At 43.8% G+C, this 26,492-nt stretch overlaps 1 protein-coding gene and 2 long non-coding RNA genes across 12 annotated transcripts in view; 1 reads left to right on the forward strand and 2 right to left on the reverse strand.

The window, feature by feature from the left end:
• The window catches only part of LOC122174430 (uncharacterized), a 119,112-nt gene that overhangs the window by 44,313 nt on the left and 48,307 nt on the right, over positions 1–26,492 (forward strand). The window lies entirely within an intron of this gene.
• On the reverse strand, positions 813–12,955 carry LOC122174431 (uncharacterized). Its single transcript, XR_006176220.2, has 3 exons — positions 12,308–12,955; positions 11,708–11,804; positions 813–5,653 (listed from the first exon to the last, which is right to left on the reverse strand). It is a non-coding gene; the product is annotated as an uncharacterized LOC122174431 (long non-coding RNA).
• TRAF3IP2 (TRAF3 interacting protein 2) overlaps positions 22,229–26,492 on the reverse strand; it is a 38,594-nt gene continuing 34,330 nt past the window's right edge. For all 8 annotated transcript variants that reach the window (XR_508347.4, XM_005287595.5, XM_008164938.4 and 5 more), the window contains one exon: positions 22,229–22,823. Coding sequence is in view for 7 of the 8 variants with exons in the window: in XM_005287595.5 (XP_005287652.1) it covers positions 22,677–22,823 (147 nt within the window). In the remaining variant the exon portion in view is untranslated. The remainder of the gene's footprint in view (positions 22,824–26,492) is intronic.

Genomic DNA, 26,492 nt, shown 5'->3' on the forward strand with positions numbered 1-26,492 from the left:
AAGGGGACCTGGCAGTGTCCAGTCAGCACTGCTGACCAGACACTAAAAGGCCAGTTACCAAAGTAACTGCCATCAGCATCCCCACTGCTGGAAGACCAGCAGCTGCTCAGCTGCTGATGGAGAGTTTCAGTGGCAGCTACAGCAGGCTTCTTGCAACCTAGGGAGGCAGCTCCAGCTGAGGAGGGGGCCAGCCTGGGACTGGGGAAGGGGAGCACCCGCAGGTTTGCACCGGCGCTGCGAGCAGAGCAGGCGAGGGGAAGGCAAACTCTGAGCATGCTGCAGGAAAGAAGGGGGCAGCCTGCTACCTGTGGGGTGCGGATGTCGGGAGAGGGGCCGTTTGGAGAGCAGCCTCTGGCCCCACTCCACTCGCCCCCCCGCCAGCTGCAGAGGGGCCTGGGCTTCGCGTGCTGCACGGGGCTACTTCCCCTGAAGGGCCGGGCCGGGCTGCCAATCCAAGCTCCACGCATAGCAAGATCACTGCCCAGGTAGGAGCCGCTCCCTAGGAACTCGGGCCCCCGCATCTTCCAGGTGACAGAAGTTGGCAGACTCCAGCACTTTGCAGCCAGTTTGCCCTAGCCCACTGCTGAGGGAGCCCTGGAGCCGGGGCCCCAAGAGCCCCTCACTGTAGGGTGTGGAGGCACCAGGATCGGCGGCTCGTTAAACCCCTTGGGAGAAGCAAGGTGACCTCAGAACCAATATTTCCATGTACCTTTTTTTGAGCCAGTCAGGGTGGGAGGGAAGGTATTAGAGCAGGGGGACTGGGAGCCAGGATACCTGGGTTCCATCCTCTGCTCTGGGAAAGGAGCGGGGGAAGTGGGTTAGAGTAGGGGAGCTGGGACGGACTCCTGAGCTCTATTCTTGGCTCAGAGAAGTGAAAGGTGTTTTGTGGTTAGAGCGGGGATGGGGATGGAAGTCAGGATTCCTGGGTTCTGTTCCCAGCTCTTCCCCAGACTTCGTGTGTGACTTGAGTGAGTAGCTTATGGAGAGAGCCTCCCCCCGTGCAGGTAACTAGAGGGGTGGGAAGAGTACAGTGGTCCTTGGGCGGGGTGCAGGGCAGGTGGGGGGGAGAGGAGTGAGCAGAGGGTGGGACTTTGGGGGAGGGGTGGAGCAAGAGGTAGGCCTCTAGGTAGGGGGCAAAGCAGGGGCGTCCAGTTTTCAGAAATTGGAAAGTTGGCAACCCTCATATGAAATTGTTCAGTTCTATTACTGCATACAACAATAAAACACAAGGTTCCCCTTAACTTTGCACTCACCCAAATCTTCACTCTCATCTCCTCTACTGCCTCAGATTTGCTACCTATCACCCATGTCTATCTCCTTACATATATCATTTGCTCACTCCGATTTTTGTGCCTTCTTTCATGCCACTTTTTTATGTTTAGAGGAGGCTTCTAGTTGGTGTGCACTAAAATCCCTTTTTCTCTTCCTTTAAAATCTTCTGAAAATCTGTATGGTCCATGAAGCATTCCATTTATTATTCCCATACACCATTCTGAGTTTATATAGTGCCATATTGCGTTGTATTGTACTAGCTCACACTATCACCTGTATGTTCTGTGGGTAAGAACCTGTTTCATTTCTCATCATCAGGTTAAATTTTGCATCTCATTGAGGCTGAAGGTAGCCACCTCAAATAAAAACTACAAATGGTGCAATGCGTACCAACCCATTTATTAGGCAACAAAGGCTGGTGTGAGCACATCACATCAGCACACCACGAACTCCATTGGAACCCTGTTTATTTCCAGATTACATTCAAACAAAACACACACAAACATCTGACTGCACCCTGCATAGTTACACCATGACTCTCTTTGCTGCCAATTCATCCATTGGAATCTCTTCTGGGTACAATCTCTTCTTGTTACCTCTTGTGTGCAGTGGCAAGTTGTAAAGCTATTCGCAGACTCTCTCCTAAGAATGAGTTTATGTTATGGAAAGGTTGGAGAACAACAAAGATAGAGACTAAATTACAATGATCCTTTCCAGAAGACCCATAGGTATGTCAAAAACTAGGTACCAAATTCAGACCTCCACCGAAGTCAGTGGAACTGCATCTGTTGATACAAAGTCTGAATTTGTCAGAATAGGTCAAACTTTACCACTTGATATACCCTTTAATTTCAACGGGAGAGCAGCATGTACGTACGAGCACAGAATTAATTTTTATTTAATTTTAAAATGATCAAATCCAAATGTTATTCTTCCCTTGCCAGCTCTGTGTAGGGATAAAGTGCCATCTTACATATTTATTTTCTTGGAGTGATTCCCAGAAGAATTGTGCTCTGCTCTTTTCTGCCCATATATCACTATCTTTATTTTAAGCTGTATACCCTATGGTTTCAATCCCTGGAGATAGTCCTGTTTAGGAAATATCTAGACAATATTTAGTATATGTGAAAGTGTGACAGTGCCAAAAAGAATCTACTATGGGATACCCCAAAGTGACCAAATTCCAGGTTTCAGAATGAACAACAGGCTAGTTAATTTCCATGTTTTACTTTTGGCTATAGAGCTTCCTCACTTACTACTTTGTGAAGAGACATTGTCAAGGTTACCAGGCCCAGAACAACAACACTTAACACTCATATAGTGCTTTTTGTCTACTGAGTATTAAAACATGAATAAAGTAAACCTCATAATGCACTTTTGAAGTAGTATTATTGCTAAGAAAGAGTCCAAAAGAATAGCAACAGCATATAGAATTACTGGCCTAGTGGATGGGAGGAAATAGTAGATGTAAATATCTTGATTTTAGTAAGGCTTTTGACACAGTCCCACATGATATTCTCATAAGCCAACTAGGGAAATGTGATCTAGATGAAATTATGATAAGGTAGATGCACAACTGGTTGAAAGACTGTACTCAAAGAGGAGTTATCAATGATTCGCTGTCAATCTGGAAAGACATATCCAGTGGGGTCTCACAGGGGTCAGCCCTGGGTCTGGTATTCCCCAGTATTTTCCTTAATGACTTGGATAATGGAGTGGAGAGTATGCTTATAAAATTTGTGGATGACACCAAGATGGGAGGTGTTGCAAGGACTTTGGATGACAGGATTAGAATTCAAAATGACCTTGACAAACTGGAAAATTGGGCTGAAATCAAAAAGATGAAATTCAGTAAAGACAAGTGCAAAGTACTTGCCTTAGGAAGGAAAAAATCAAGTGCACAACTACAAAATGTCTAAAAACGGGCCAGGCGATAGTATGGCTGAAAAGGATCTCGGTTGTATAATGCTTCACAAATTGCATATGAGTCAACAATGAAACGTAGTTTTGAAAAACACTAATATAATTCAGGAGTGTATGGTTAAAAATACTGGGAATGAAAAAAGAAGGCTGAGGGGAGACTTGATAACAGTTAAGGACTGTTCTAAAGAGGATGGTCCTACCTGTAGTGGACATGGAGAACAAATAGTAATAGGCTTAATCTGCAGCAAGGGACATCTGGATGAGATATTAGGAAAAACTTTCTAACAATAAGCATAGTTAACCTCTGGAATAACCTCTGGCTTCCAAGGGTGATTGTGGAATCCCCATCATGCACGTTTTTAAGAAAAGGTTGAACAAACACCTGTCAGGGATGGTCCAGGTTTGGATGGTCCTGCCTCAGTAAAAGGGGCTGGACTTGATGACTTCTTGAGGTACCGTCCAGTCCTACATTTCTATGATTATGCTATGTTGTAATAGGGAGCAACCTCCGTAATATCCTCATTTTACAACTGGGGAAATTGAGACTCAGTAAGATTTAAGCCCACATTTTCAAAAGGGTCCACTAATTCTGGGGGCCCAATTTGAGAGAACAAGTGTCTAAAGATGTGCATGTAAAGCTTGAGGCATCCAAAATGTGCAGAAAAAATAACTTGGACAAGACCACAGAGTTGGAATCAGCGTCAGAGCTGGGATTAGAACTCAGTAATTCCTGGGTCAGATCACATCTTTCTCTCAAAATGTGACCCACTGGTCCTCACCCTTATATTTGTCTTGCTAAACTCATGAACAGTAATTTTATATGGCTGTTTTGAGGATAGGTTTGGCTGCAAGAACATAGCTACCAAAAATGCTTCCTTGATTGTTTTAAAAAAGAAAAACAAAACCCTCCTACAACCCAACAGCAGGCCCAACGTCTCTAAGTAACCTGTGACACCAAACTAAAGAGTCTCTGCAATAGAGGGGTAACATTTGGGAAAGGAATAAAGTACAGTTTCAAAACTTCATAATTTAGTAAGAACTATGAAACAACATCTTCCATAAGATCGTCCTTTTAAAGTGGAAACAATGACATTCAGGGGCCAAGTTTACATTAGATTATAGAATTAAAGTTTATTTCTTCTCTTAAGAGTCATTCTAACAGCATTGTGAAATTCCACAGTTATTGTGTCGCCCTGATTTCATATCAAATTTGCTTAGTTGACAATTAAGATGTTTTTTCTAACTGCTAGCCTTGCAAACTCATCCTGGGCAGCAAAAGAATCAAGCTGGGTCCCTTCTTTCTCATATATCATTATCACTGGAGACCACATTATGTTTTTATTTAATTTTGTGCAAGCCGATTGTCTTCATATTATTTCTTCAGTTACACCTGTGCAATCCCATTAATCTTCAATGTTCAGGTGGAATTGAAGAAATAACATGACCTGCAGGAACTCTATGACTGGTAATTAGTGTCTGGGAAAGTTAAAATCCATCATGATTCTCAAATCCCAGGTTTAGTTTGTAGGGCTGGGAGTCAGAATTTTTTTTTTTTTTTTTTTGGTAAGCGGAGCACATTTGCTAAGAATTCAGTGAGACACAACAAACGTGGAACCCTGTAAAGCTTTAAAATATTCTGATGGGTAGGTCAGAAAGTCAGTTTTTTTGAAAACTTGGATTATACTAAAGTTCTGATCCATCTAACAAATCGAGTTTTCTTCTGTGACTCAGTCACCCATTGCTGGTCATTCCTTCCATATGTAAAACTGAGGAATATCCCATCTTCATCCCGTCTTATCTATACAACAGCATTTGGGTATTGTGAACAGCATTGTGCCCATAGCATGCTTATAAAACCTCTTGTGTCCACGCACGACTGCTTTCAAGGACACACAGCTGTTCACATCACAGCTGTGATTGCAGTTGCTCTGAGCAAGGCTAAGCACTGTTTCATCAGCTACTGAGTCATTCTGCACCACTGTAGTTCCAGAGTAGGTAGGAAATGCAAGGTGCAAGGAGTTCACCGAGTGTGATCGCACATTGCTCTCACTCTCCCTTCAGTGACAGTAGTCAGGTAAGAGCACTCACTCTGTTGCCTGTCAAGCCACTCACCTACTGGCTGCATGCAGGCCTGAGAGCATATGACATGGTATTCTGCGTTATCAGCTCTGCTTTGTTCCTACACTTCTGGCATCCCAACCCCCAAAGCAGCAAAAGACATGAAAAAACAATGCAAAATAAACTACTTTATATGTTTTCAAAATATGCATTTGTGACCTGAACAATTATTTTTAAGATATTCACCTAAACATCATAAAGAACAACAACAACAACAACAAAATCATTGGTTAGTCAGTATAGACACTGAGAGACCTGGACATACAAAGGATTCACTTTTTTGGGAGTTGGCATGGCTGTCCATATGCCATCTCAGCAGCATTTCCCAAAATCCTGAGATCTGGAAAAGGAAAAAAAATCTTATTAGTTAATCCATACATAGGAAGGTAAACCCTGCCCTTCCCTGCTTTCAGCCCTCAAAGCAAATCCACATACCTCACTAGTGCACCAGTCCACACATCTCTCACAACCCCTGCGCGGACCATACCCAAAGATGTCAGCAGCATGTGCAGCTGAAGCTGTTGACTTTTCACCATGACACATGCAAGTGTCAGGGCATAGCCTCTTCCCTTTGATGCATGTGCAGATTATTGTACAACACAGAACAGTTTAAAGCAGTTTGTGACTAGGTATCTGGGATGGACCACACTGAGAATGCCATATCAGGGCAGACTGCAAGAATTAGGCAGACAATCCCCCAAAACGGGTTGTTTATAATTAGATTCACCAACAAAAGTGCTTCTGTAGTACCACACTGGTTAACCAGAAGCCAAACACAATCCCCCCCTTCCAGCTGTTGGCTCCTATCCAGACAAACAGGTCTAAAATAGTGAGGGGTTATTGAAAGCCTAATTCACCATATGTGAGGTTCTTACTAATCCCAAAGGATCAGAAACTTATCTCAGGTCAATATGTATTTCAGCTCTTTTCCAAATATCATGCTGTCAGCCAATCCTTAGTAAACTAACTAAAGATTTATTAATAAAAGAAAAGAAGAGAGTTATAAATGGTTAATAGATTATATACATACAAATAATTGCAAAGTCCTTATATCAGGTCTGTAGCAGTGATGGAATAGACTGCTGGCTTGCAAATGTCTCTTTGGTAACTTCCAAAAGATTGGAAGGTCCACTGTCCATAGTTCAAGATACTCCTTTTAGTTGTATATCCACAGTCCAGAGAATTAGAACAGGAGAGAGACAAAATGGAGGTGTCTTGGCTATCTTTTTTATATCCTTTGCCATGTGCATGGAAATGTACTGTCCCAAACAAAGTCCACAGCCCCGTGTATGGAAATATACTTGCACAAGATGGAGTAGTTCAGGGTCACATGAGCATATCACATGCCCTTTCATGTTTTGCGGAATCACAGGGGGTGGCCATTGGCTAATTGCTGTCTGGGGCATCCACAGGAAGACCTACTAGACAGGATGAGTTTCATCAATGGCCCACTGTGAGAGCTGAGTGTTCTTAATGGGCCATCAATACATGGCTGTCTAGCCCTGGCGTAAATCTATATGGGTGGGGAGGTGTCACCCAGGAATACAACACGGGTTTAAGATAAATATACATAGCCAGTATTCATAATATCAGATACAAAGATGATACATGCATATAAACAGAATAATCATACCTAGCAAATCGTAACTTTTCCATTGATATATCAGTGGTTCTCAACTAGGGAGTAGACAGAGGTCTTCCAGGGGGTATTGAACTCACCTGTACTTGCATCTGAAGAAGTGAGGTTCTTACCCACGAAAGCTTATGCTCCCAATACTTCAGTTAGTCTTAAAGGTGCCACAGGACCCTCTGTTGCTTTTTACAGATTCAGACTAACACGGCTACCCCTCTGATACTGAACTCACCTATATTAATGTTTCTCAACGTGGGGGTTGCGATTCCCCGGGCAGGTGGTGGACAACTTTAGGTAGATTGCAAGTGCAGGGCTGACATTAGGGGTGGCAAGCAGGGCAATTGCCTGGGGCCCTGCACCGCGGAGGGCACCACAAAGCTAAGTTACATGCTTCTGCTCCAGGCGGTGGGGCTCAGACTTCAGACAAGGCTCACAAGTGAAAAACTGGAAATGTAAGTACAATATTTATATTCTAAATTACTTATTTTATAACTATATGGTAAAAATAAGAAAGTTAGCAATTTTTCAGTAATAGTGTCCTGCAACACTTTTGTATTTTTATGTCTGATTTTGTAAGCAAGTAGATTTTAAGTGAGGTGACACTTGGGGTACGCAAGATAAATCAGCCTCCTGACAGGGGTACAGTAGTTTGGAAAGGTTGAGAACCTTTGCCTTACATGACATACTTTGTACAATACGTATGGAAATTGTGTAATAGTGGTAACAACAGTGATATAAATCGGTGGTTCTCAACCAGCCTATGAGGGGGCTACAAGCAGGTTTGGAGGGGGGACTGCCAAAATAAACCAGAGAGCAGGGCCGGCGTTAGATTTGCTGGGGCCCAGGGCAGAAAGCTGGCGCCTCAGCCTCGCTGCTGAAGCCAAAGCCCGAGTAACTTTATTTCACGGGGGCCCTTGTGGTGTGGGACCCTGGGCAGTTGCCCTACTTGCTACCCCCTAACACTGGCCCTGACTTTTAATCTACTAGATATGCAGAAAAACAGTTGTGGCACAGATGGGCCGTGGAGCCTTTATAGCATGTTGGGGGCGGGGGGAAGGAGGGACCTCAGAAAGAAAAAGGTTGAGAACCCAGGATATAAATGGTCACCTTTCTTATAGACAGCATCAACCAGTTATTGGAATCAATCAAAAATGTGAAAAACTGCAAATATATATTATCCATTGTAAAAGGAATGAGTGGACACTGTGCCGTGTCAGATCGCAAGGCTCTTAGGGTCATGTAACCCTGATTTATGTCAGAATACTGGGATCAGGAAATAATGATGCGTCTCTTGCCAACGCTCCTTTGTGTCACACATTTATTTTATGTCACATACATTATGCATGTATTTCTGGGAGCTATGCTGGGAATTGTGAGAGAGGTGCAGTGCTGGGTGTGGGTGCAGTGCACTCTGTTACCCTTAAAAATAGGATGGCAGCTGTGAATGCATTGCACCAGGGGTTCTCAAACGCTGGGTTGGCACCCCCAAGTGGGTCACAATCCCATTTTAATGGGGTCGCCATGGCTGGTGTTAAATTTGCTGGGGCCCAGGGCCGAAGCCCAAGTCCAAGCCCAAGCCCCACTGCCTGAGGCTGAAGCTGAAGCCTGAGTCCCATCACTCAGGGCTAAGGTTACATGCACCCCTCCCAGGACAGAAGCCCTTGATCTTCAGCTTTGGCCCCCCGCCCTGGGCAGTGGACCACGGGCGGCGGGGCTGTCGGGGTCCGTCTTCAGTCCCAACTCCGGGGGTCGCGTAGTAATTTTTATTGTCAGAAGGGGGTCACGGTGCAATGACGTTTGAGAACCGCTACATTGCACCATTGTAGCTTGTACTAGTTCAATCACACTAGTAAAAATTGCAATAGTGCAATTCTCTAGAGTTATTAAAGGTTCTCAGACTGAGCATTAGAAGCATTGTGAATGTAGAGGGGCATGGGCAGGACAAAGCATATCAGATATTGCTGTGTTAAAATGACCATGGGTTCTACAGCCATGAGTTGGGAAGGGCTTCTTATTAATGAGTTGACCTTTGATCTCACAAATGTAACACTTATGTTGTGGGTGAAATACATTTCATACCAGAAGCCTTTTAAATTATTTTTTGTTTAAAAAACAAAAACTGACCTTATAACACTGAATTTGTGCTCAGTTTTTTTCAACAGAAATGAAGCATTTAGAAACATGAATAAATGTTTCACTAGGAAATCTTTTTGCAAATTGGTATTTTTTGAGAAATGAGATCTGGATGTCCTAATGAAGTGTTAAGTCATGGGAGGAAAACTGCACTGGACGGAACTGGATTTCATACTCAGAATATTTTAGTTGGGGTCAGCACAGAAAATCTTATAACATTGGTGTGTTGTATAGTGTGGAAGGAGAAGAATCCTTTGAATTGCGTGATCTTTTCATTCACGTAATCAGTTTGTTATGCACACAGTGATGCCATGGGACTCGGCATTTTAGCTGCTGGGTTTCTCACTGGCAGCATCTGAAGAAGTTCATTATATGCATTTATCACATGATGCACTTCATCAAACAAATGGAACTGGGAGAATAAGTCTTTCTAACAAGATTCTTCAGAGCTCCCTTATAAACCATTTACTGATATACTCTTCCTTGGTCAGGATACAGTGAAGTTCCTTGTCCTGCAGCATATGACACAGGAAGTTCATTATCCCCCATCCAAATTAGATACAGAGAAAGGAAGCCCACACACAAAAAAGAACCACTTACAAAGAAGCAACAGATAATTTGCAAATGCTTTTAGTAAGGAATCTCAAATCAATATATAGTTGGATTAAAAACTCTTCAGGAGAATGGCCTTGTCATCTTATTTTGTTCTGTAAAGTGCCATGCATAACGATGGTGCTATGCAACTAATTTCTGCTACACACTAGTGATACTGAAGAAAATTAACTAATACAAGCATATAAAAAATAAAGGAGTCAAAACTGGAGTTACAGTTATGTATGCTGTTAAATGATACTTACTTTGGGTTGCCAAGAAATCCTTTTAAAGCCTGCTGAATCCTGGTATGTGGTAAGGTTTGAGGTACTTAAACTCCTGCGTGACAAGCTAAATATGCCTACGCACGCTACTTGTGTTTGTACAAGCTGCATCTCTTTATTTTCAATGTACATAGACACTACTCAGTTCACATTCAGATCAGGTAGCATGATTGCTGTTGTGCATCCTTTGATGAACTCAGCTCAGTGTGCAATATCCTAGGTAACGTGCAGAACACTTGCTGAGCTCGCCAACTGATGTAACCTCAGTGTCTGCATTGATGTAATCAGTATCTTTCTGATAAAGATAACTGTAACTTCTTCACACTGCCAGTGTCCTCTCTAAGTTACCTTTCTATATGCTGGCTTTTTAAAGTTTGGATGAATATACTACTCATGAAAGTTAGGGGACTAACAGGGTCTTGGCTCAACAATAATGCAGTGATGCTCTATGCAGGCTTCCCCACCACAGCCTGATAAGCAACACTTCCTGCTTTCCCTATCTTAAAACTTTCTGAGCAGATTAAACTATGATTTTTGTGGTGTGGACAAATAGGGAGTAGGATCAGAGGCTAGATACTCAAACCTGGGTCTCCAGATTAACAGTTCTGTGTACAGGAAATTGCCATTGCAACAAGGGACATCAATCAGTTCAAGAGGAAAGTAGATAAAACATTAAAGAAGGGGAATGTGTGCGGTTGAGAAATATAGGCAAATGGAACCAAAAAGGAAGCAGACATGATGGGCCGCCTGTTTTTTCTCTGTTGTAGCTTGGATGAATGAGGCTGCAGTTCTTGACACTCACTCTATGGCTCAGATGTTTATTTGAGTGATCGAGTGAAACCTTTGTCTCTGGTGCCAGTTCCCAAACTGGCCAGGATTTTCAGTCTCACATATTAGTTTTTCCTATTCCCAGCCAGTTGTGTAAAGGAATGGGAATATTCTCAACTTGATGCATGGGTTTAGTGTTTAATTAGTGTTACTGGAAGGTACGGAACTAATGTTATGTGTTTTCAATAGTGAATATTTCTAATTAAAACGTGTCATACCAGGGCAGCTAATCCTCATACTGTCATAGGTCTATACTTTATAAGTCTCTAGTTTATTGCTATACCAATATAAACATCTTTATACCAGTAAAACTGTGTCTGCTCTAGGGCATTGCACTGCTTTACCTAAACCGATATAGCAGTACAATAACTGTGTAGGCAAGCTCTAAGAAAATACCCCTTTTCCATTGCATTCCTCTTCCCTTCAGGAGTGGTGAACACTAAATTCCTTCTTTTTCCTCCTTCCACTATGTAGTAAGGATTAATATACACATCCTGGGCATCTCTGCCCCTTTGCCCCATGTGGCCAATACCCCATTCCTGTATAATATCCTTACTCTCTCTCACCTCTTCAACATGAGCCATATAGCCATCTTCTCAGTTACCACTATGGCTGTTTGAAGAGACTGCCTCACCCCTCTGAAAGGCAGCCAGCCTTGGTGTTGTCCATATACCTGTACTGCCTGACTCCATGATAAGAAGTGCTCTATATATTGGACCACACTCGTTGAAAGCCAGTATTGAGTGTCTGTGCTTATTAGTGATAGGGATAGTCTGGCTTCCTTAAAGAAGACAAGTTGCCAGTGACCCTAAAACATGATGAGTCCTTGGTCAAGAAACTATTACTTGTGAATAACAACCTTGAAATTAGTGCTTAGTCTCTGCTCTACATCTCTTTTCGAGGAAGTGTTAAAGAGTTCACTCACGGCAAGCACCGCCCAGTGGCCGAGCATACTGTGGCAGGTTCTCTTCTTTCCTGGTGCCCCTCTGTTGATGGTCCCTCTGGTCCTGTGGTCAGGGATGCTGGAACAATTATAGTGGGGGTGCTGAGAGCCATTGAACCAAACTATAAACCCTGTATATGATGGAAACCACTTCAAGCCAGGAGTTGTTGCCACACCTCCCGCACGCCTAGTTTCAGCACCTATGTCTGCGGTGGTCCATCCCTTCTGTGACTCAGCCCTCAGGCAGGTCACATGTTTATGTCTGCCCCTTTTGGGATATATAGACTGCAGCAATGGGGTTGCCCTCTGAGTTAGGTGAGATGGCTCCCCCCCAGGTTGAGTTCTCAGGATCTTGACCCTTCTGTCCTTAGGGCCTTCTCTCCTCTGGACTCTCCAAATCAGGGGAAGGCTTTGACCTTTGGCACCCTCTATAGGGGAATCTGGGCTTACCCTCGCCACTAGGTTCCAACACAGGACCCAGTGTAAAGCAGCTAAGTCTTGCACCAAAGTGTTATAAAGCTGTCTCCTGGATCACTTCCCACCAGTCCCTTCTTTCCCAATGGGTATAGTGTCATTGAATACCTGGAATCAAAGATAAAGTTTCAGGCCTTCTGAGAATCACCAGTCTCTTCCCTGTGTGCTCCTGCAGTGCTCTTCTTCCCAGGCTCTCAGGGTGTAGATCAGTTCACCTCCACTGTCTGCAGCCTACTGAACTGGCTTGTTCTCTTTTTGAGCTCCTCTTGCAAGCTGTGCATACTTTGGAGATGTGGTGGGTGGGTCCCAGAGTAGCCATTTAACCCTTTCCTTACTGCTATGAGGGGTTGTATACCCCATCCCAGGAAAGTTATAGAGCAGGAAGTTGTTGTGATAAGTTTTGTGTGTGTGTCATGTGCACTGAGAAATTAACTGGTCAATAACTCATTTCACATCGGCCACCATACAGCCATCAGATTGTAATGACTTTTGGTCACTACCAACCTGGGCTGGATTAAGTGAGGTGGCCTAAAAATGAAATGCTCTTTAACGTATCATCTCCCCCATACCCAATATCAGACTTTTTAAAAGTGTTTCTTATTAAATCTCTTCAACTTATCAAAAGCACTTGGAAGACTGCAGGCTTTTTCATAGCACACTTCAGCACTCAGTCTCTTGCTTAAACTCTCAAGGCTGAAATTTTTACATCACTGTGATGCCTCTCACCCAGATATGGCAGTCTCAAAGCATTATATTTAGCAGACTTTAACATGATGAAAATAGTATGGATGCATCACAGCAACTATGTGTCAGTCCAAGTAAAAGTAATAGTTAGCTCTAACAAACCCCATCAATGCTGCTGTTTTTGGGATGAGCTACTTTAAAAAAAGAAAAAAAGTCAAGCTCCAAAGAATAAAAATATTTAAGTATATTAATTCAAAATAAATTAGCCGTGTTGTGGGTAGTCTACAACAACATTGTCCTCAAACAAAAAATACTTCTGTTCCCAGTGGGCAGAGAAAATGTGCTACAACCTGCTGGCAATAATTGTTTCAATGCAAATGTAGTGCTTGGTTCTGTTCTCTTTATGGTCATTGCATTAGTTAGACAAGACAAGTGTCTTCAGAAGAGGTGAATAAGATTTCAGAGAGATCTTAGAAAGTTAAGCATAAGTATTTGTGAAGTTCCCATTTATCACTGTAACAATGACTGTCTAGAAGGGACCTGTTACAACACAGTAGGCTGCTGACGTGGTTTAAATAGAGGGCTGTCTTGCAGTGGAGATAGTGCTGAACCATATTTTAACCACATTCCTGACTTATACAACAGACTTGAATTTACAAAGACCTGGAGCATGATTTAGGAAGCTGTTAGGGTTCCATCTATGCTGCAAATCCAGTTTGTGCCAGTGCTACTGTATTATGAAAGCATTATCCTACAATAGTTACAATATCAATTTAAACTGGAAACTTCAAAAGGAGCTGTCTTTAGAAAGCTGGTTACATTTCCCAAACAACAGCCTTTGGTTATTAAACAATGGCAGACTCCTCCAGGTAACCAGACTCCTCTAAGTGAAGGGAGAAAAAAGTCTATACCTTTTGTAATAAAGCCAGGGGATGAAACATGGATGTTTATTTTGAAAGATAACATACACCTGTTCTGTCTGTTGAGTGCTAGGTAACTATTGGAGGCTCATTTTCATCTGTTACCATGGTAAACTCTTTGCACTTCAAGGCCTTACAGCTTTGTTTCCTTTCAAGATGAGGTACTTGCCCTAGCTTTTCCAGAAGCTTTAACCCAATAACATGGAAGTGTGATAATAATAGTAATTTCTCTTCTCCCTCCATCAATATGTCTCATTTGTGTAGCACTGACCTATGGACTGTTTTTCCTTTGAACTCCTTTTTGAAGTTTGCTGCTGCCTGTAGTAGTCATCCTTATTAACATTCCTGGTTCTCCTTTGCCTTCACCCAGTTTCCAGATAGAGAGATAAGGAAGGGCAGGCTGCTAACAATGGTGCTTTTCAGGCAAGCTGCTCTAATGAGCAGGCTTGGTAGTTTATCTTGCTGTCTGTCCAGGCAGGTTACAGGATCTTTGCTTCTTTGTTTTGTTAAATGGTACAAAAGAAACCTGGAAGGTTAAAAAGCCTATGGGGGAAACTGGCAGTTATGGGAAGGACCATCAACAAGAATTTTCGAATACTTTTTCATATGAGCTCTTATTGGCTTGGCTTTTTATCAGAATGGCTGTAAAGTATCCTCACTGGAGATTAGCTATGGAATAGAACCACTGCACTAAGATTTTGTTAAGTGCTGATGACTTGTATCAAAGGCTCATCCCAGTAGTGTAATTTGAGTTTCTTGAAACTTATAACAGGAGAAGAGAGTTACTTCTTTCACAGCTAATTTTATTTATACTCTTATACTACACCCATCACCAGGTTAAATTGGTAGCAAATAAGCCCTCATGTCTTCATCTATATCTTGATTACAGGGACAATGCATACTCCCCCCCTCTCCCCATGAATCCTACTAGCTGGTCTGATAAGCAAACTCAGACATAAAACAGTTGTAAATGTTTAAGAGGCGCCTTTCATCCCCTTCATTACCTGTATCTCAGCTTCTGCTAGGCAATAATGCCAGACTCTTGGGAAATGTACTTATTTACATATGGAATGGCTATATATGTTACTATGCTATTTACATATATAGTTAATAATTTACTTAGACTTTGGCTGCAAATAAACTTTTAATGCTTGCTCTCATTCATTTTTCTTCCCTTCTATGTCTCAGTCTTTTGTCCTCTAACCCATATCCTTTATATTATTTAATGTAAAATGTTTAATTTTTAAATAGTCTCAGTATATTTTGTCTGTCTTTTCCTTTCCTCTTATCTGCTGTTTCTTTCTCTTACTTTTCTTTATCCTTTCTATTCTTTCATTGTTTTTCTCCTCCTTTCTCTCCCTTTTCACAAGTCCTACCATTTCTCTATATTAATAAATATCTTTAAGGGGGTGTGATGAATTGGGACTGTTCTTAATGTGGTATGTGGTCTTTGAATGCTGAGTGGGGAGTGTTGGCTGGGAAGGCAGGGGAGTGTGGCTAGGATGGTCTGCATTGTGGGATGGGAGACTGGCCGGGAGGGAGAATACCTGAGGATGTAACATGAGAACCCAGGAAGGGGTTAGAGGCCAGGTGACACCTTGGCCCGGGAAACTGAACAAAGGGGAGGGGGAGGAGATGGTGGAGAGAGAGAGTTGGGGGCTGGCTGGAGGAATGGCTGGGAGGCAGACGGGGCTCTGACCTCCCAAGGGGGCTGTGGTGCCCTGGGACCCCAAGATGCACCTAATTGTGGGGGGGGGTCCTGTTGTCTGTGTCTGCAAGACCTGTCTTGGACTGTATTCCTGTTGTCTGAATAAACCTTCTGCTTTACTGGCTGGCTGAGAGTCATGGTGAATCGCAGGAAGCCGGGGGTGCAGGGCCTTGTGTCCCCCCACACTCCGTGACAGGGGGACTGCTCACAAGCTGTTTCCTCATCACAATGCCCTCATCATCGTGGTTTGTATCCTTCTAGAATGCTCTAACTAATTTAAAGATCAACAAAGCTTGGGAATTGTTATTTGAAACGGAATCAATGAGAAAATGTCTGAATAAAGGGATTGAGCTCCTTGTGCTTCCTAGACCCTGATCCTTTCTGCCTCTCCCCAATGGTATTGTTTCCAGTAAGATATTATTTTAATACATTTTAAGGACAGAAAAGACCATTATGATCATCTGGTCTGACCTCCTGGCATAAAACAGGCCATAGAATTTCACCCAAGATCAACAAATTGTGGCTGAACTGGAGAATGTCTTTTAGAAAGACATCTAGTCTTGTTTTAAAGACGCCAAGGGTATGTCTACACTGCAATGTAAGATCAACTTTAGAAAAACTTGAGTTAGCCAACTCCAAGTTTGTTAACCTAGGCCTGGAGTGTCTACACACATTTGTAACTCCATGTTAGGAACTGTCGAACCCTGGGTCCCAACCTGAGGCTATAGTGTCTACATTGCACCCACACCCCAGACTTCCTAGCACCCTCCCAAAATGTGGCTGCTCTAGCCCTTTGTTAGTAGTGCAGTGTGGGAAAGCTTGACTGTCCCCCAAACGTGACTGTTCAGAGGCCAAAGAAAGTCAGCCCATGGAATTGTGGGATACTTTTGGTGGATTCCCAGTGCACAAATCCAGTGGGACTGCATCTATACTCCAAAGCTATAAGGCTTGAGCCCTGGATCCTGGTTTGACTCAAGCTCAGACCCTCCACCCCTGTTGGTACCTGGGACCCTGGGTCCGAGCCCTGGGTTAGTACGACTTGTGTGTAGATGGAAGACAGTTTAGGCTTGAGCCTGAATTTGAACCCTGGGTTTACATTGCAGTATAGACATACCCTGAGGATATATCTACACTGCAATTAAACACCCACGGCTGACCCAGGTCAGCTGACTCAGGCTTGAACCTAGCCTCTGGGGCCTCCCCCCTGACAGGGGTCTCCTGTGAACCCAGGCTCCAGTCCAAGCCTGAATGCCTATACTGCAACTTTATAGCCCTGCAGCCCAATCCCTGTGAACCCGAGTCAGCAGACACAGGCCAGCAGCACGTTTCATTGCAGTGTAGATGTACCACAAATGATGAAGAATCTACCACCACCTCAGTGATCTGTTCTAATTGTCAAGATACAAATTTTTAACAGTTATTTCCATTTTTAAATTACCGGGCTTCAGCTGCCTGCAACTGAATCTTGTTATGCTTTTATCTGCTAGTTTAAGGAATCCTGTAATAGCAGATAATGGGAGTATCTTATTTCCCCCTTAACCTAGTGTGACGTTGCACTCTATATGATTTTATGAAAGTATGCTGATGAGTATGAATATAATGAAACTGGAATATGCTTCATGCAAAAGGTCTCGTGTAAGGTATCATTACAAAGCTTATAATCTACTGAGTGTGGTCATCCTATTTGTATAAATGTGTCACTCTTGTATCTAAAACTAGAAATATAAAATATAACTCTGAGGGCCTATTGTAATTATGCAAAGTGTGGGCCATTAATGTGGTTTGGAACCTTGATGGCTCCTATTAACCAGGACAATTGTCTGTAGATGGCTCTGTTTTACTTGTGAGTCTTCCTGTATACTGTGTACTGGCAAGTGGGTAATGAAGTCTTACAGTGACATGTGATCATGTCACCTGAACTAGTGCTTTTCCATTGAGAAATGGGGGGTGGGAACTCAGAGGGAGAAAGGATTCCCACCTTATGCAAAAGATATATAAGTGGATAGAACAGAGAAAAGTGGGGAGCCATCATGAGAAATCCCCTAGGTACCACCTGAGCTGGAACAAGGGCTGTACCAGGTGAAAGGATTGTGCCCAGACTAGGAAGGCGTCCAGTCTGTGAAATAAACTTATTGAAACATCTCTGAGGTGAGATTTTATCTATATTCAGATTTATTACTGTATTAGGCTTAGATTTGCATGTTTTATTTTATTTTACTTGGTAATTCACTTTGTTCTGTCTGTTACTACTTGGAACCATTTAAATCCTACTTTCTGTATTTAATAAAATCACTTTTTACTTATTAATTAACCCAGAGTATGTATTAATACCTGGGGGAGGGGGGCAAACATTTGTGCATATCTCTCTATCAGTGTTATGGGGTGGGGGCAGGGAGCTGCCGCAGGGCTCGGGGAGTGGGTGGAGCAGAGGTGGGGAGCAGCTGCACGGCTCCCCAGGAAGGGGGGGGGGGAAGCTGCCATGGGGGAGGCCCCTCAGGGCGGAGGGGGGGGAGCTGCCGTGGGGGAGGTGCCTCAGGGTGGGGGGGAGTGGGGAGCTGCCGCAGGGCTTGGGGAGGGGGTGGAGCAGAGGTGAGTTGGGGTGGGGAGCTGCCGCACGGCTTCCCGGGCCAGGGGGGAGTGGGGGGCTGCCGCGGGGAGAGAGGCGCGCCTCAGGGTGGAGGGGAGAATGGGGAACTGCCATGGGGGGGGCGCCTCAGGGTGGAGGGGGGGTGGGGAGCTGCCTCGGGGGAGCCCTCAGGGCGGGGGGGGGGAGCTGCCACAGGGCTCGGGGAGGGGGGAGGGGGGAAGGGCGCAAGGTGGAAGTTTCGCCTAGGGCGTGAAACATCCTTGCACTGACCCTGCACTTAGTTAGATAGAATTCTTTATGTAAGAGCCCCTACAAAGAAAATCTGCTTTAGATATATTTGCATTACAGGCCCTCATCTTGCAGCTCCATTTCGGACTGCTTCTCATGCACACAGCAAGGCAGGCCCTGCCAATCTGCATCTCCTTGGAAGGGCAATTAAATATTTTGCCCAGTGTGAAAGGAATATCAGCTTTTTGGTTAAACAGATTTCATTGTTAGTCTGCCCAAAAGCTTTTGTGAAGCTAATTTTGGAAATCACGCTATAATATTGAATAATAAACTTGAGGAGGATCATGCAAAAGTATTTGCATGTCTATAGCTAGGGTTCCATGTCTGTTTTTGTTGATCTCATATTAGGTAGATTCTCTAGGTGCCAACCCTCCATATTTTCTTAGACTATTTTATGGCTCACTAAGTCTTACAAGTGGTGGGATTGTAAAGTTGTGTCTCTGGGCTAGCACAGCGTTGCAGAATAGCGACTGTTCTTTGTCACGTTCTTAGAGTCATATACTTTAAGGTCAGAAAGGACCATTATGATCGTCTAGTCTGACCTGCATAACGCAAGCCAAAGAATCTCACCCACCCATTCCTGTAATAAACCCCTAACCTATGTCTGAAATCATGGTTTAAAGACTTCAAGGTGCAGAGAATCCTCCAGCAAGTGACCCGTTCCCCACGCTGCAGAGGAAGGCGAAAAACCCCCAGGGCCTCTGCCAATCTGCCCTGGAGGAAAATTCCTTCCCGACCCCAAATATGGCTATCAGCTAAACCCTGAGCATGTGGGCAAGACTCACCAGCCAGACACCCAGGAAAGAATTCTCTGTAGTAAGATCTCAGATCCCATTCCATCTAACATCCCATCACAGGCCATTGGGCGTATTTACCGCTAATAGTCAAAGATCAATTAATTGCCAAAATTAGGCTATCCCATCATACCATCCCCTCCATAAACTTGTCAAGCTTAGTCTTGAAGCCAGATATCTCTTTTGCCCCCACTGCTCCCTTTGGAAGGCTGTTCCAGAACTTCACTCCTCTGATGGTTAGAAACCTTCGTCTAACTTCAAGTCTAAACTTCCTGATGGCCAGTTTATATTCATTTGTTCTTGTGTCCACATTGGTACTGAGGTTAAATAGTTCCTCTCCCTCCCTGGTATTTATCCTTCTGATATATTTATAGAAAGCAATCATATCTCCCCTCAGCCTTCTTTTGGTTAGGCTAAACAAGCCAAGCTCTTTGAGTCTGTTTTCATAAGACAGGTTTTCCATTCCTCGGACCATCCTAGTAGCCCTTCTCTGTACCTGTTCCAGTTTGAATTCATCCTTCTTAAACATGCACACAGTATTCCAGATGAGGTCTCACCAGTGCCTTGTATAACAGTACTAACACTTCCTTATTTCTACTGGAAATACCTCGCCTGATGCATCCCAAGACCGCATTAGCTTTTTTCATGGCCATATCACATTAGTGGTTCATAGTCATCCTGTGATCAACCAATACTCTGAGGTCCTTCTCCTCCTCTGTTACTTCCAACTGATGAGTCCCCAACTTCTAACAAAAATTCTTATTATTAATCCCTAAATGCATGACCTTGCACTTTTCACTATTAAATTTCATACTATTACTCCAGTTTACAAGGTCATCCAGATCTTCCTGTATGATATCCCAGTCCTTCTCTGTATTGGCAATACCTCCCAGCTTTGCGTCATCCGCAAACTTTATTAGCACACTCCCACTTTTTGTGCCAAGGTCAGTAATAAAAAGATTAAATAAGATTGGTCTCAAAATCAATCCCTGAGGAACTCCACTAGTAACCTCCTTCCAGCCTGACAGTTCACCTTTCAGTATGACCCGTTGTAGTCTCCCCTTTAACCAGTTCCTTTTCTACCTTAAAATTTTCATATTGATCCCCATCTTTTCCAATTTAAGTAATAATTCCCCATGTGGGGGAATCAATCGAGGTAAATTAGATTCACTGCGTTTCCTTTGTCTAAAAAACCTGTTACCTTCTCAAAGAAGGAGATCAGGTTGGTTTGGCACAATCTACCTTTTGTAAAAATGTTCTTGTTGTAATAAGGGTTAAAGAGCAGCAGCAAAGCTAAAGCCCACTGTAAAAATATTGTAGCATTCTATGGTAATAACTAAAAACATATTAAGCTGTAGTGTTGTGGAATATTATTGTAGAATACAGTAGGTGTTTGTTAGGGACTATACTGTAAGAGAGTAGCACTTTAGTGACTTGGGATCTAAAAGGGCTCTGTCATGCTGGCTGGTGTGGCTCATGTCCATGAGTGTCAACCTTAGAGCAGACTGTCAAAAAGCAGGGTGGAAATCCCAAACTGGTTCTATGTTTCTATAATAAGATTTCACCAACTCAATAACAGGTGTGAACTCCTAAAGTGCTACAGCACTCTTACCATGGAGACAGCCCCCTTGGGCATTCCAGTCTAACTTGCCACCCAGGCAAGCTGGACTATGTGATAGATGATCACTTACACCAAAAATCACAACAATATTCAGGTTACTCCCAGTCCCAAAAGGACCAGTCACTTACCCCAGGCCAATTATATTCAGATCTCAAACTGAAGACAATGCCTGTAGCCAGTCCTGTAATAAACTAACTAAAGATTTATTAACTAAGAAAAGAAATGAGAGTTATTTACAGGGTTAAAACATGAAATACACACACACAAAAACATACATATACTTACAGCCTTAAAATTAAAAAAGGTAACATAAGCTTCTACAATAAGCACCTGTGTATATCCTTTAGGGCTGACCCATGCCAAGCAGCACAGGGATCTCTTGCTTAGGTTTAGAAATCTTTGCCCCTCGGAGTCCAGACAGCATGAAAGAGACCAGTGTCTCCCTGTCAGAGATTTTTATCTCCTTCACCTCAGATTCCAAACTAATGAGATGAGTTCAAGTGCAGGCCTTCCCTTCCTGGGGGGGACTGAGGAATGCAATCAACAAGGTCTCTGTCCTTTGATGCTACACAATGGCTCATTTGGCTTCAGTGGGACATCTTGTGTGCAGGATGAGCACTATACCTTAATTAATGCTTCTTTTCCTGTTTGGTGAGTTATACAATTACAGAGGTTTACAGTGAAAACACTCAATATAACTTTATACCGTTGGCTACAGAGGTTATAAGTGAGATCAATACATGCAGCATCCTACACTGTTCATAAGGTCTAGACACCAAACCCACTCTTATAACATTAATATCTACTTTAACTGTATCTTCCATTGTTGTATGCAGTGTTGTTGTAGCCATGTTGTTCTGAGGACATTACAGAGACAAGGCGGATGAGGTAATATCTTTTATTGGATCAACTTCTGTTGGTGGGAGGGACAAGCTTTCGAGCTACACAGAGCTCTTCTTCAAGTCTGGAAAAAGTACTCAAAAGCGTCAGAGCTAAATACAAGATCTAACAGCGTTCAATACATGCTATGCTAAACTACCTGTTCAATCTTGAATTTAGCTGTGACACTCTGATTACGTTTCCCAGATATGAAGAAGAGCTCTGTATAGCTCAAAAGCTTGTCTCTCTCACCAACAGAAGTTGGTCCAATAAAAGGTATTACCTCACTCACCTTGTCTCTCTATTTTAACTATACTAACTCACAGGTAAGCCAGACTGGTTTCCATCTTTGCATGGTTCAGTGAGGCCTGAGGTCTTGCCATGAGCTGGCACGTGGTCTGCCAGAGTCACAAACTCTCTTATCAAATACAGTGCAAGATAATCTGTTTGAGTAAAAGCTGTATTACTGAACAGTCGCCAGTCCTTTAAGGTTGCTCCCAAAACACCATAAAGCCTCATTTATTTCTCCCCAGCAATAAATAAAACAGTTTTACAAAAAGCAAATATAGTTTATTGTCTATTCCATTGTTTGAGAGCACTGTAATATACAAGAACATCTGGATAACAACAAAAGAAACACTCAGTAAACAGGAAGGCGGAATTGTTTTACACTAATTGCAACATCATTTACAGTAATTACATGCTGTGTGGCAGACTAGTAAAGGAATATTAGAAACATCAATAAAAAATAAAATTGGACATTTTTTCCATTTGCAACGTGTTTAAGAATCGAGAGAGGAATTATGTCTGCTCAGCTTCAGAAAGAGTTGTTTGATGCCGTGGAAAAGTGAGGGAGCTGAGTGTGAATTACCCAAGACAACTTCTTTAGCAGAAAGAGAATCTTCCATCACCAGTAAGGGCCACCTGGAAAAGTCCTGGCTCCCTGCCAACATCAGCCTTTTACAATTACTTGTCATGCACTTTCTGTAAAACTGTTCATAATGGCACAACCTGGAGTGTAGGCAAAGGTCCTACTGGAGGAGCAACATATTCTTCTTCTCTCAGTAACCGCAACAAGATGTTGTTCTTATTTTTTGGCCAGCTATAAATGTGAGTGTTCTGAAGCCAGGTAGGCACATGTTCCTGCAAATGAGAAAAAACAAACCAAAACCATAACCACATAAAATCCCCTGACTGCATATCACTTTCTTGCAGAAACCTCCCAGCAGTGCTATTAGACTCTGCCATACAACCGTCACTGTGTCTCTACTATGGCCATTTCCCACAACACTGACAAGTAATTAGTCACACTTGGATTTTTATTTATTTTTTGAAACAGGTTGAGTCTATGTATTGCTCAGCTGCATAACTCATCACAAAAAACACATGTGTATAACATTTTTATATTAGCATACTATGGCGCTAACCATCATTCATGTTTTAATTTACTTTTCACTGATATCAGTAACTATTAGACCAGGGGTCGGCAACGTTCGGCACGCGGCTTGCCAGGGTAAGCACCCTGGCGGGCCGGGCCAATTTATTTACCTGCTGACGCGGTAGGTTCGGCCGATCGTGGCCCCCACTGGCCGAGGTTTGCCATCCCGGGCCAATGGGGGCGGCGAGAAGCCGCGGCCAGCACATCGCTTGCCCACGCCTCTTCTTGCCGCCCCCATTGGCCCGGGACGGTGAACCGCGGCCAGTGGGGGCCGCGATCGGCCAAACCTGCCGCGTCAGCAGGTAAATAAACTGGCCCGGCCCGCCAGGGTGCTTACCCTGGCAAGCCGCGTGCCGAACGTTGCCGACCTCTGTATTAGACAAATGCCTAAAATGGTCATCACCATAGTATCCAGGCACTATGAACATTTATATAGTGCCACATATTTACATGGTGCTTAATGAACGAAGAGTAAAAATTTCCCCCAGATGGAAGGATGGAAACTGATTATTTAGAACAACAGGTTTGCATATGACTCATGAGAAGTATTAATAAAGTCAACACACTGACTGAGTTTTGTTGGGGTTTTTTCACTCTAGCATTTTGTTTGCCCTCTGATTTTACAAGGTTCATCTGATAGCAGATTGATCTTCTTACAGCCCTTGGTTATCAGGGAATATATAGCAAAACATACCAAAACTACTGTGGACTTTCAAATGCTTTGTGTGTGTTAGCACACAGAAAATCACTGGCTAACATTCCACTGGCATACTGTAAAGGTTATGTTTGTTGTTATTTATAAAACAAATCAATAAAACATATACATATCTATTACTTGTCTATTCTCATTTAGAACATGGGATGAAAATTAATAAGTAACTAAATTCTCCGTTTTGATCCATTGCCTAGCGATACATAGTGTTCTAAACAGCACATTGTTTGGGCATTCGTGTAAGGAATTAAATACTTAATATTTTACCTAAATCACTGAGGTTACCATTCTGTTGGCTTAATGCAAGGGCTGAATCAGCTGCCAGATCTGAGAGCTGGCAAGACCCAGGTTCCCTGTAGTATTATACAAGTAGAGGCTGGAAAAGCCCACTCAGTCTTTGGCTTAAGCTGTTTGTCACAATTTCTTCTCCCTTCAGTATTTATTTAGTTTCATAGTGAAAACTATCTAGACCATTTGGCTCCTTGGTGGTGAACTTTATTCCATATACGAGCAGTTCTCAAATCTTTTCTTATAGGAAACTACTTACTAAGTTCCAGACCCTATAATGTATTATTACCCTTCCAAGCATTGATCCCTTCACCTTCTCATGACAATTGCAGTAATACTGTGCTTGATTACATGAAAAATTATTACCAGGACAGTATAAAGGAAGCAAAATAAAAATGAACTTGGTTTAATATGATGAGTGTGGCTTCCTGTTTACATCATTGCACTTCGCATCTATACTGTTTATTCCCTCTCTACAGGTGTCAGGTTTACATACATTGGTACCCACACCTCCCCATACTTCCTACAGCCCTCCCACTGTATAATCTATACAGGTCACTTTACAGTTTGGTTCTTTCCTGCAGTACATTCACTCCCCTACAATTGTTGTGTCATTAGCATAGGGTTACCATATTTCAGCAAGAAAAAAAGAGGACGGGAGGAGCCCCGCCCTAGCCCCGCCCCTGCCCCTCCCACTTCCCGCCCCCCCAGAACCCCCAACCCTCCCCCCGTTCCTTGTCCCCTGACTGCCCCCTCCTGGGACCCCTGCCCCTAACTGCCCCCCAGGACTCCACTCCCTATCTAAGCCTCCCTGCCTCTTGTCCCCTGACTGCCCCAACCCTTATCCACACCCCCACCCCCAGACAGACCCCTGGGACTCCCACGCCCCATCCAACCACTCCCCACCCCCTGACAGCCCCCCCCAGAACTCCCAACCCATCTAAACCCCTCTGCTCCCTGTCCCCTGACTGCTCCGATCCATCTCCCCACCCCTGCCACCTGACAGCCCCCCCCAGAACTCCCAAACACTCCCCCCCTGCTCCTTGTCCCCTGACTGCCCCCTCCTGGGACCCCTGCTCCTAACTGCCCTCCAGAACCCCACCCCCTACCTAAGACTCCCTGTTCCTTGTCCCCTAACTGCCCCCTCCTAAGACCCCCCCCCAACTGCCCCCCAGGACCCTACCCCCTACCTGTACCCTGACTGCCCAAAACTTTCTCCACTCCCCCCAAAAAGCCCCCCCCCGTTTCTTGACCTCCACCTCCAGAACCTTCCTGCCCCCTGACCTCCTTACCCTGCTGCTCAGAACAGAGTGTTGGGCTCTGTGCAGCCGAGCCGGACACGTGGCTGAGCTCTCCAGCACAACAAAACTTGGTCCCTGGCCCTGCACAACAAAACCCGGTCTGGCCCTGCACAGTGCTGCCGGACTGGGCTGCAAGGGAGCTGCTGGCTCAGAATGCAGGGCGGATCTGGCTCCTCTACAGCTGCTCCGGAGTCCAGCCCGGGACTTCCCTGCAGCCCTCCCAGCCACTCGCTCTGCTAATCCCGGACATTGTGAGTGCTTTACAAATTCCCCCCGGACGCTATTTTTAGCACACAAAAGGAGGACATGTCCGGGGAAATCCGGACGTATGGTAACCCTACATTAGCAAATTTTATGAAGATTGATCTCACCCCAGAGAAACATGAAATAAAGACTACAGTCACAAAGGCTGTAGAGATGGTCCTAAATTTGTAGTTTAATTGAGAAAGGCACCTCTCGAAAACCTAAGAATGTCCTAGACTGGGTTACAATTAGCAGGAAGTGTCATTGCTTGAAGACAGATGTTTCACCACTCTGACAGGGACAGCTCAGCAGGCACCTGGAAACTCTCCTTGGCTAACTCCTTGAGAACCACTGCCATATGCTAGCTAGTCTCACAATACACAAAGTTCAGCCAAAATTAGTTTAAGTGTGCTATTCTTGTGTCTGGCATTAGGCCCAAATAGACCTGTAGCATCCATCTTGTCTATTCACTTCTGAATCTTGTACCATTCTTAGGGTATGTTTACACTTCAAACTGAAGGTCTAAATTCCAGCCCAAGGAGACATACCCACAGTAGCTTTGATCAAGCTAGCATGCTAAAAATAGAGTGTAGCTGCAGCAATGCACGCAGCAGGAGGGGCTAACCACCCTGAGTCCATACCTGGCTTCTTGGAGGGGTACATACTTGAGGTGTCTAGTCCCTCCAGCTGCTCATGACACACGGTCACACTCTGTTTTTAGCATGGTAGTTAAATCAGAGCTAGTGTGAGTATGTCTCCTCAAGCTCGAAAATACACCTTCAGCTCAAAGTATAGACATACCTTAATCTCATTTTTTTAAAATAATACTA

Source organism: Chrysemys picta, chromosome 3, assembly GCF_011386835.1.
Source record: "Chrysemys picta bellii isolate R12L10 chromosome 3, ASM1138683v2, whole genome shotgun sequence".
NCBI classification, from domain to species: Eukaryota; Metazoa; Chordata; order Testudines; family Emydidae; genus Chrysemys; species Chrysemys picta.